The 12,270-nt window shown below is 42.4% G+C and overlaps 1 protein-coding gene across 1 annotated transcript in view; it reads right to left on the bottom strand.

Annotated features, from left to right (window-relative positions):
* The window catches only part of HECTD3 (HECT domain E3 ubiquitin protein ligase 3), a 249,983-nt gene that overhangs the window by 76,322 nt on the left and 161,391 nt on the right, over positions 1 to 12,270 (bottom strand). The window contains exon 14 of the mRNA XM_069232820.1: positions 815 to 934. Coding sequence (XP_069088921.1) covers positions 815 to 934 — 120 coding nt within the window. The remainder of the gene's footprint in view (positions 1 to 814; positions 935 to 12,270) is intronic.

The raw sequence follows: 12,270 nt of genomic DNA, 5'->3' as shown, positions 1-12,270 counted from the left end.
GCTGATTGCAGCCTCTGTTTGCAGCACCCATTCGTCCTACACCTCAAAACACCCCCTGCAGCCGTTGCCCCACCTCAATGCTGTCACTAAGACAGATGCACACCCTATCCCAAAAGCAGATGAACTGATTGACAGTTTAGGGGCTGCCAAATTTCTCACTACTTTTGATTTGACACCAGGGTACTGGCAGATTGGGCTGACTACTGAAGAAAACAGAGATCAGCATTCTCAACCCCAGATGGACATTACCAGTTCCCTGTAACACCATTTGGTCTAATGAATGCCCCTGTCACCTTCAAATGTTGGTGAATAAAGTCCTTGCTGGGTTGGAAGTCTTTAGTACAGCTTAACTAGATGATATTGCTGTCTTCAGCTCTACCTGGCAGGATCACCTGATCCACCTTGACAAGGTCCTGTAAGCTCTGCAAAGTGCAGGCCTCACTCAAGGCAAGCAAGTAAAAGATAGGGCAGGAAAGGTAGTATACTTGGGTCACCTGGTAAGTGGGGGCCAAGTTCAACCACTGCAAAACAAGATCCAGACAATTCTGGACAGAGCAGCTCCAGCCACTCAGACCACAGTCAGAGAATTCCTTGGTTTGACTGGGTAGTACAGGAGGTTTATGAAGGGGTAAACTCGACACGAGAAAGCACCACTGCAACTGTGCCACCTAGCCTGAGCTGAAGTCAGCCAATAGTGCTAGGAGCACTTAAAGCAGACTAGGAGTGATCTTTTAGTGAAGCTATTGACACAGACCGTTAAAGCAGAGAGTTGCTGTTCATCACTTCTCTTTCACTCCAGTCACAGAATACTTGCCAGAAACTCTTTGCCCCTTAGAGATGCACCCATCAGCTGTCCAATCCACTCATATTTGGCAAAGTCACGGCAGGAAGGGTTAGGAACATACATATCCCGGGCTTCACCAGTGCTGTTGCCCTGGAAAGAGAAAAATAGAATCTTTAGTTTATACAGAACCACACAGGAACAACAGGACTAAAGCTCTGAGGCAGACCAAGGTTATCAGTGTGTCCCAAACAGCAATTCAAAGAGTTTGAAGTGTCCCAAAGTAGTTTGAAACAAAGGATCTTGTATTTGAACTCAAAAGGTGATTTGATCAACAAGAGAAAGAGAAGGACATTTTTTAGGTTGAAAAGAGGGTCAGACAGCAATAGAACACAAGGGCTACAAGGATCAAAAGAACAAAATATACATAGGGATATTACGGGGCCAACACATCTGTGGAGAGTCTCATATTCTGAGTGCACTTATGAGACCTCAAACAAGTGGAGCAACATTTCTAACACCTTTCATGAACTGACCAACCCTGGAACACTAAGAAACACCCCTGACATAAACATGCAGTTCTGCAAAGATTTACACTTGTCCAAAAGTACAAAATCCAACAAACCATTACCAATAATATTGTAGTACAAGCATGTCTTGACATCACCATTCAACCTTCAAACAATGCTAACATATATAAGAAGTCACTGGGCTGGAAACTCAAGATCAAAGTATATAACTTTTTGGTGAAAAAGGGTTCTGCTTCTAACAACAAGGATTTCTCCCTACTCCTGATAGCACAATATTAATCTATGCCTTAACTGTTAAGTGCAAAGAAAAACACTGTTGTCACCCCACTCCAGAAATACACTAAGGCAAACCCGAATGTGCTAGACAACAGAAACAAGTTTTTAATTTCCGATTACTGAGTGAGGGCCAGAAATAAGTTACAGGACTACTTCAGAAACATGTGAAGAGAACTGAAACTGCCTCTGCCACCCTATGAGGTGATCTGTTCACAGGACAAAGATTTTAACTATATTTATATTGCACTTACTGAAGAAGATTAGGCTGCAATGACTCTATTCCATTTTTTAGCAGCCTCTGCAGGACTGAACATATACTGCTAACCAAGTGGCTGGAGGAAGAGATGTGAATTTCGTTTTTCATCAGAGTGGAACCAGTGATTTCCATCTGACTGCAGTAGCCCAATTTGATTATGATCTGCAGAGCGATCCATATGCAAGTTTACTTGTGTAGTACTATATCGCTCATTCCAGTCGCCGCTATTATTCAATGCTTACACAGGTCTGCTACAGCAGGTACTTGAGAGACAATCCCAGATTCCAGGCGTCACTGTTAATACATAGCTTTAACTAGACTTGGAGGAGGTATCAAGGGACCATGTACATTACTATATTGAATGCATTGTTAACATATATGAATGCATTTAATTTATGTTTTTACATTTTTATTTAGGGGTTAACACCTCTCAAAAGCCTCCTTTTAAAATATTTTCAGCCTTCTGTTTTTTTCATGTGGTGTTAACACCCAAACTTTAACCTTTTTTTCTAACCTTAATTATTATTTTTAATTTTAATGTATTACCTTTTTTACTCTAGCCCAAAATTAGAAAGATAGGCATAATTCATTACAACTGATTCACTCACACCATTATATTCTACTTCCTGTGCAGGTGCCAGCTTCTTGAATGGACCAATTCCCAAATATATATTTTTACTAAGCATTTTCCACAGGTAAAATAGTAAACAGCGCTTGAATTAGCTGCAGAAGTGCACATTTTACCAAACGAATATGCAGCTAAACAGACTGTTAACACCAATACGTTTCAATTCGTAGTCTTGAGAACAGCACAAACAGTTTAGTAATTTGATCATTTGGATGCGGATGAGCTTCCTGAACATAGGCTTCTCTCATGTTCAACAGAAGCATTTCACAAAAAAAATATTTTTTTCCTCATTGCCTGATGCCTGCGGTGGCAGTTGTTTCATTATCCCAGGAACTAATATATGAACTGCTTGTTGCTAATCTAATGCATTCTTATTTCATCGTTGCATCTTGACATAAGAAATTGTAACCCTCATTTCAAAGTAAAGTCCCCATCTCTCTTATCTTCCTATATGCAGTGTCAACAACAGCTATCAAGTTGACACTGCAATAAAAGTGAGTGGAAGTTAATTTTAAATGGCGTAAAAGAACATGTTACTTACCTTTGGTAAAACTCTTTCTGGTGGATACATATATATCTGCAGATTCCACACCTTGTGAATCCCACCCCAGATGCCAGACCAGACCAAGGGAATTTTCTAAGCCAGTGGTTACCAACCTGTGGACCCCCACTTTATCAATACTGGAACCTTAGGACCCCCCGTGAATCACTATTGGAATCCGTGGACCCCCCTCCTCCCCAACTAGGTAATTACTGAAAGCTGGGGACCTAATCAGTTAATATTATTTAATTTTCTCAGCAGTCATGGACCCCCCCTGAGGAAGCTTCGGGGACCCCCAGGGGACCCAGGAGCACAGGTTAGGAACCACTGTTCTAAGCAATTCCCTCCTGTGTTGATAGATGGCTTCATGAGGCTCCATGGCAGGTCCTGTCTCACTCCAGACATAGCCGACACCTCCATGCACCGATGTCAGTTTCTTTCTCTTATCTGTCCGCGCTATCAGGGATAGAGCCTTTTGCAATCTAACGTGCCAGTGAGCAGATGGTTAGTATGGACTGGAGGAATCTATTCTACAGAATAGGGAGAAGAGTGGTTAGGTGAGGTATCTACTGTAGGGTAGCGACCAGAAAGACCATCACCGAAGGTAAGCAACTAGTTCTTTCGAAGGACACTTCTAACTGCAGATTCTTCACCTTGTGACTAGATCCCAAAGCAGCCCCCCCACCTCCAAATTCAGATGGTGATTCTGTGGAATGACAGAGACCAGGAAATCCTGCAAGACAGAGTAGGCAAAGTGGCCCTCCGGACATGCCTCTCCATCCAGGTAGTAGTAGTTTGGGAAGGTGTGAACTGACGCCTGCATAGCAGCCTGGCAGATGTCCAGGACTGGCAGACCGTGCGTTTAAGTACCGCTAGCGAACTTTGCACTAATGCATGTATGCCTTCCGGAGGCTGTTTCCTGGACAATCCATAACAGAGATTTTGATACACAGGACAATCCATCTGTTCCGCTTGTGCACAGCTTTTCCATTTTTTGCACAACAGAAGCCCACAAAGAGCTGATCGTCCACCTGATGTTCCTTGGTGCGATCGATGTAAAAGCTCAGAACTCTCTTCGAGTGTAGGCGATGAAGTCTCTCTTCCTCTAAGGATGGATGAGGCAGGTGAACGCAGCTGGCAGGTGATAGACTGCCCAATATGGGAAGGGATGACAGCCTTTTCGGAGGAACGTTGCTTTAGTCCTGATCACTAGCTTGTCCAGGAAGAAGGTGGCATCCGGCTGCTTGACAGATGGTGCTTGTAATTCACTCACATGATGAGCTGACCCTTTCACTATTAGGAATGCCGTCTTGAGGGTGAGCAGTCGAACAGAACACCTATGCATTGGCTCAAATGGAGTGAGTATGAGAAAGGTGAAAACCGGACTGAGGTCCCACTGGGGTGTAAACAATGGTGTTGGTGGCAACATATGATTCAGCCCATTGAGAAAACACAATATAACAGGTGAATTAATTAAAGATGGCTGATCAGGTAAACGTAAGAAGGCTAGCATAGCAGACAAATAACCTTTAACTGTTGCCACAGCAACTCCTTGCTGAGGTAAAAGTAGACAAAACAGTAATATGTCTCATAAATGTGCCTGTAAAGGCTGGATATTTCAGGAAGAACACCAAACAACAAACCAGTGTCCCACACAGATTGCTTTGGTTGAGTGATTTCTAGCTGCCAAGAGGACACACACTACTTTAGAAAGGAGATCAAAACTGGCAAGCGTTGCCACTCGGTTTCAAGCATAGAGGTGTAGGTCGTGCAGGCTCAGGTGTAGGATCCAGCCCTGCTACTGCAACAGAAAGACTTCCCAAAGGGGCAGCCAGATCAGAGCCTTCTGCAATCAGACATCAAAGCATGGGAAGACTGGTATTCAGAAGAGGGGGCAATGATCACCACCATCACTTCTGTGAACACCAAAGGTGCAATGGTACATTTGAAGGGGGGCACTGAGAACTGAAAATGCTCGTGGCCTACCAGAAACTGCAGGTAACGCTTGTGGGACTGCAAGATGAGGATATGGAAATAGGCGTCCTGAAGATCCAACACTATCACCAGTCTCATGGATCCAGGGCAGATGGAACCTGGGTCAGAGTGAGCTTTCTGAACTTCTCCTTCCTGAGGAAGAAGTTCGGAGAATGAAGGGTGAAGATAGGGCGGAGGCCTCTGTCCATGTTCAGCACTAAAAAGAAAGAAAAAAACGGTCCCAACTTCTGATGCTGGCACATTTTCTATAGCTCCCTTGTCCAACAAAGCTTGAATTTCCCATCGCAGAATGGACAAGTAGTTCCCCAGGAGGCTTTGTGCTCGTGGTGCTGCCGATGTAGCATCAGGAAGCAAAATCCCCTATTTCAACATATATTGTTTCCCGGAGGTGGAGATTCTCCCAGTAGACCTCCCCACCTGCATTTAAGTCCAAACACTCTGAAGGAAGACCATCAAAGGTGAGTGCATGGTGATACTGTATGTTAAGGCACAATAATAACAGCGCTGGGCTGCACATTTGAGCCAGAGAAGGTCCTACATGAGGCAGGTTCCCAACAGTATTATTGACGGTGAGAAGGTACTGATCTTTTCTGAATACAGCTGATCCCAAATAAACCAGGAGGCTAATACTTAAGAGTAAAAAGTACTTGACTGGTCTTGAGCTACAGCCAGATTTGTGGATACAACGAAAATCCCAGTGCACCATCCGAAATTTTGGATGTGTTTACAAATGGGAAAAAACTCTGAATGCCATGAACTAGAATGCGCTATTTATTACTATTGTTTATTGGCAGTGGGGGGGGGGGGGGGCTGTTAAGGATTCTTGCAGAGTGACCTCATTACTCACTTGAGGCTATGTCTCTCGTGAGTGACAGCTCTTCACATCCAAAAATAGTAATAAAATAGTATATTTACACTCTGGATCTATCTATCACTCTATCTAAACAAACACGCAAAAAATTATTTTCCTGACCTCTGAGCCGATGTGGGGCTGGCACGCTGTATCACCAGACCTGATAACGAATCCAATTGCCACAAACCTAACATGTTTCGACTCTAACCAGTCTTGTTTACGATCATGGCATCAAACAAAAGTGATGACTATAAACAATGTGAACATAAACTAAAGGCTAACAGAAAGCACTATCAACAATTTAGAGAGTGAGAAGAATGGCTCGACTTCTGTCTCAAGTTATAGGTAAGATAACAATAAGGACGTGTCTGTCATATAAACTTTCATATGTCAATCATGTCAAATGACCTGTAATCATACAAACCCTATAGTTTTTGTTTTTTTAGAAGAACCCTCACCCACCAACCTAGTTGGTGACATGCTTCATCATCAGGTTCCCACCTAAGTCGCAGATTGAAACTTGGGTGTACTGCGACGCCTAATGACAGTGGAGCTGTTTTTTTTTCTGTTTTTCAAAGTGAAGTGAAGTGAACAACTGAGTGCAAATTTTAAACATACCTCCAGGATGTCAGCAAAGTAGCCAATATATTTATTCCAGGACTCCTGGGATAGGATTAAAACCAGTGGCGGATGTCAACTGAAACCATAATCATCTCACACATCCTGGTGATTGATCAGGGGTTGATCGACATGTTTCAGTCAGAGAAACTGTGCTAGTAAAGTCACTGTGGTTTTCTTCAGGACCAAGAATCCAGGGACTGATTTAGCCCACAAAGCATACAAAATGCACACACATTAAGGCATGCGTACCTAGAGTGTTTCATATGTAATTTATGTGCTGCACCCTCTTTTTCCTTTATACTCTAGTTACTCCTAATACAGGTAACATTGTTCCCCCAGTCACATCTGTCAAGGTCAACCGCCCGTGATCCTACCGGATCTTGTTCTTCTCAAAAACCTATTGGGTTTGACAGTCATTTGGCATGACTGGCATATGAAAGTTTATATAAGAAAACGCACTCCCAGGATGGTGTCATCTTGGAGTGGAGTATCTGTAACTAATCAACTAAACAATTATTGTTTTTTCATCACTTGACAGATAATGGGGCATCCAGGAGAAGTAGAACAATTTTAGAGAAAAATTGGCATACGCTTAAGTGTCATTCCATCATGTGGGAAGTAGCAGGAGAAACACTGAGAAGAACAGATAGGAGAAGTAGATAATTAAGAGATCAGCTCACGCACAGTAAATTCACTGAGAAACTGCTTGGTAAAAAAAGTCTGATTGAAAAATCTTTTCCCCTCATAGAAAACGTAAAACTTGCAAAAAGATAGTAGCTCCAGAAGAATAGATCGATTCCTTACAAGTAATTCCAATTTTGTGGTTTACATCATAGAATGCCCTTGCAAGAAGCATTATGTGGGAAGCACAATCCATCCAGTAAAAAGCATTCAAGAACATGTGGGCAATAGTTAACAAAAACAAACATCCTGTTGCATGTCACTTTTCAAAGTATTATTTCAGTAACAGATGTATGCTCAGATTCTATGCTATAGAACACATTAGAATTGGCTCTAGAGGAGGCAACAGAGTAGTAAAGCAAAGAAGGAAGGAATATAAGTATACACTAGATTTGAACACCAAAATTCCACTAGGATAGAACATTGAGGAGGAACTGAAAATTTACATGGGTGATTGATACAGATCATAGGGTATTTTCAGCTTGTGTTCTCTTAGAATTTTTAAATTTCAGTTGCAATGGAGGCTGTATACTGTATAATAATTGCTGAATGTTTTTTTTTAATCTCACTTCTGGAAGAAGAGGAAGAGGTCCTCGTCAGTGGAGGCAAGATAAGCTTTAAATGGCTGGTTTACACCCCTTCCGTTGTCTTCTTTTCGATCAGACAAGGACTCCAAGGTGTCGGCAGATAGGCAATGTAATTTTTAATTAATGTAAGCCCACTACAAGCATGATTTTGTTAAAAATATTATGGTCACTGATTTAGAGGACTCTGTTCAAAGTTATTTGTTTGATTGGTATTTTTTCTCGCATTCCCGGGGAGCACATTCTGTGGAAACCATCAGGTGACGGTAACATTTTGTGTTCTGAAACTCAAGGATTCTATCCCGATGTTCTAGAATCTTGAAGGAATCTACTGTTTTGTTTTTCTGGTGAGCACATATTGTTTTGTATTTCTGGTGTACGCATGCCATAGAATGCATTAGCAAATCACATATTTGTGTGTTTAGAAACTTTTATGGATGTCCTGCAATGATACAGAAATACTTCATGATATAGGGAAAGTTATGATGTATAAAGATCATTTGACCTCTATGAATCTGTGGCAAGTGGTCAAAGAAGTAATATTTGGACAGTTGATTATATATGGATACTCCACTCCAAGAAACGCCACAGTGGGATGCTTTCTGTTCGTTTTTTGTTTATGTTAATATTCACAATGTATACAGCGTCACTTTTATTTTATGCCATTATCATAAAAAAGATCTGTTACAGTAGAAATGCGTCATTAGCCTTTTGCCAAATAAAACGACTTGCACACAGAGGACATTTTTCTCGATGGAATTGAACTTGAGATAATTGGACTTGACGGCAGCTCCACTGATACAATGCGTCACCCCTGCATGGGGCTGGTGCGGTAAATATGGAAAATTTGAGCTGGAAAGCCAGCGGTTCCCAACCTGTGGTCCGCGGTACCCCAGTGGCCAGTGACACATTTCCAGGGAGTCAGCAGGCATCTCAAGGCCTGGGCCAGCAGGAAGGTACTTCTCGAGCTTGGGTCTCTCAGCAAAAGCAGAAACATGTGTTTTTATATTTGTTACTTCATTTATCCAGCAAAAGCACTGCAAAGTTCCTTGTATATCCAGCAGTTTTCAGGCAAAACTAAAAGTGTCAAGATAACTCTTGTGATTAATGTACCTGCTGGAGAGAGATTAGAGTTTTGTCTGTTAGAAATTGCCTCATCTAAGGTAGTGCAGATGGTTAATATCCTGGTGCAAAGAAGGTGTAACATGCATATCAAACAACAGTGTTCTATGTGCCTAGCACAATGGGTTACTGCTTTTGTCACAGAGATTTGTTTGTTACTGTGCAGTTCATAAGTTACAGAGTTTATTTTGTTACTGTGCAGGTCATAATTTACAAATGTAATCTAGCACAGTGAGCTAGGAGTTGCCATCAAAGAGCTGCATGCAAATTGGATGGTACAAGTTAGAAAGTTATGTTTTTTTTTTCCCAGTCTTTCATTATCCTGATGCAGCTAAAAAGGTTTGTTTGCATAGAAATAAAGTATTATTATTAAAGTCAACGCTAACCAATGGTATGTTCTTAAACCTGAGTTTGTGCTTTTCATGACCAAGCACTCTTATAAAACGCCTATCAGTATATGTAACATTTTCTATACACAGATTTACACGCATATGATTCATTGTCTCTGTATTATGTCTGTTATGTAAAGTGCTCAGATACCCTACACTGGCTTAAGAGGTGCTATAAAACAAATGAAATACACGTGACAGAGGGGCTAATGAGAGATACGCAGCATTTAAGGTTTTATTTCCTTTTCCCACCACATATTTATATAAAAAAGCCTTTTCAGAACTTATGTACCTAAAACATAAAAACCATTTGGGAAATGCAAAATCTGACCTGAGGATTTGACTTTCCAAAATGAAACCAAACATTGAGAAGTTAGTTGCTGAGATGCATTACGTTTTTTTTTATTGTGATGTATTTTCTCAATATATAATAATTATATCTTTAGTAATTCAATTATTTGTTTGATGTGTACTTGTTTGTGTATTTTTTGCAAATTACTGTTTAAATGCTTGAAGATTTAATTGTATGAGTTGCTTAGGGCTCCCCGGTTTCCAGTAGTGATTCAATGGGGGTCCTCAGGAGTCAAAATGTTGTGGGAACCACTGGTGTAAGCATCTGTTTGTGCCAAGTAGTGCTGTAAATTCACATGATGCCATCTAGCGTTGGCCTCGATATGTTCAACTTGTTTTTCTTCAAAGAACTCGGAGTCATGAGGTATAGTGACTCCGCCTACTGGTGCTATTACGCATGGGCATCAGCTCCATCGTTAGATTGTCTTTCTGTATGCCAGGTGAGGAAGGAATGGAGAGTGGAGATGGAGACATATAAAGAGATGTCAATGCGAGAATAAAGGTAAAGATAGAAAAAGGCATCTGCAACAACCACAGGCTTCCTGGGCCCACATGAGTCTACAGCACTACATGCCAAAAATAAATGCTTACAGGGTAACATTTTCCATTTGTGGAATGCGTAGATGTAGCCACACGTACAGTACACAGCAAAGCTATTCTTCTCTAAGCAGCGGATAGCCAGTATATGTAGAGGAATGGAAGAGGGTACAGCCTGGCCGAGCAGCTGCTTTGCAGATGTCAGCTGCAGGGAAGTTACCCAAAAACGCCATAGAGGCCCTTGTTTACAGGTAGAAGGGCGTCTGGGAGGGACAGGCAACCATTGTTGGCTTTAGCGTAACAGGTTTGCAGACATTTTACTATTTGACTAACCAACGTGCTATACTATCGTTGGAAAGATCACAGGCTTTGTGTGGCTTCGAAAAAAGAGACAAAAAGCATCTGTGTTTTATTGAAGGGTTTTGTCCTGTTTACATAGAACAAGAGGGCCATTTTGAAAAAAGAGCCCTCTCAACTGCTGAATCTGAAAAAGGAAAGAACACGCGAAGTTCTATAGACTGGGTAAGATGGAAAGAGGAGACCACCTTAGAGAACGATTTCACTCCCTGTGGACTTAGAAGAAAGGCTCTTCCAGAGTTAAAGCCTGAATTTCACTGACATGTCGGAGGGAAGTGATGGCCAAAAGGGAAGGCTACTTTCCATGAGGGAAATTGTAAGAGAAGAGTGTAGGGGCTCGAAAAGGAAGGCCCAAAGTCTTGTAAGCACCACACCAATGTTCCACACTGGGACGGTGGCCCCCGAGGTGGGATGACTTGTTTGAGCCCGCTCCATAAAGGCCTTGATGACATGGACCCTAAACACTAAGGTGTGTTCCCTTTTCTGAAGACAGGCAGCCACTGCAGTCAGATGGAGCCTGATAGAAGTGTAATCCAGACCCAAAGTCTGAAGGTACAGTAGGTAGCAGATGAGATCCTGAATGACTGCATGTAAAGGGTCAATGCACCTGGGGAGACAGTACTGGACAAACCTTTTCCATTTCGAGGCATAACAGGAGAAGGCGATGGGCCTGTGTGCTTCCTTGAAAATGATCATGCTTTCTGGAAGAAGGTTACAGTAACCAAACTCTAAGACCTCAGGAGCCAAATCTTAAGACTGAGGTTCGGGTGCCTGTGTGTCTTGCAGTTCTGGGTAAAAAGGTCCGAGTGGTTGGGGAGCCTCTTGTGCAGAACCATGGACAGGTCAAGGAGGGTGGTGAACCAGGTCTGCTGGGGAGTCTCTAGGATAAGCGTGAGTGATGTATGCAGGAGCCTCCACACCAGGAACAGAAGAAGTGGGAGAGGAGAAAAAGCATAGGCAAACGCCTCAGACCAGTTCATCCTTAGTGCATTGCCCAGGGACTGAAGATGTGGGTACCTGGAGGCGAAGCTTGGGCATTTTGAATTTTTGGTGGTGGCCAAGAGATTTATGTTGGGGAAACCCCCAACAATTGAAATACAGGAGCAGGACTTGCTGGTGGAGCTCCCACTTGTGGATCTGTTGCTGCATCCTGCTGAGCAAGTCTGCAAAATTGTTGTCAACTCCCAGAACGTACTGCACTATTAGATGGACTCTGTGGTGGAGTGTAAATTGCCAAATGTGTTGAGCCAGCACTGACAACTGTGGTGACTGAGTCCTAGCTTTACTTCTGGAGATAGTAAATGGTGTTCATGTTACAGGTGCGAAAGAGGCCTCCCTTGCTGCAAATGTGAGAAAGGAAGGCCTTGAGCACTAGCTGTTCGCAAATAGCTTGAGGTAATTGTTGTGGAGACTCTCTTGGCGGGGTATCCACAAACCCTGGAAAGTAGCTTGTGCAAGTGTGTACTGGCCTGAGGGACCCATCCTTCTTGGGAATAAGGAAGTAATTGTAATTGTATTTATATAGCGCATAATACCCCTGACGAAGCATTGAAGGGCTTTTCAGCAGAAGCACTCTACTCTGGAACCAAAGGGATTAGAGGGGGACTAGTATAGGGAAATACAGGTTGTTCATTTGAGTGCTGGACATGTGAGAGACTGTTAGTTTGATTGAACCGGATAAAGGAGGGATAGAGGAGAGAAGAGTTTAGATAGTGTTATTTGGGAGATCATATTAGTAAAATGGGATTAGGGATGAGTCAAAGAAAGG

Source organism: Pleurodeles waltl, chromosome 4_2, assembly GCF_031143425.1.
Source record: "Pleurodeles waltl isolate 20211129_DDA chromosome 4_2, aPleWal1.hap1.20221129, whole genome shotgun sequence".
Classification (NCBI taxonomy): Eukaryota; Metazoa; Chordata; class Amphibia; order Caudata; family Salamandridae; genus Pleurodeles; species Pleurodeles waltl.
Note: the sequence above shows the minus strand (reverse complement) of the source record. Positions and strands in the feature narration are given on the sequence as shown.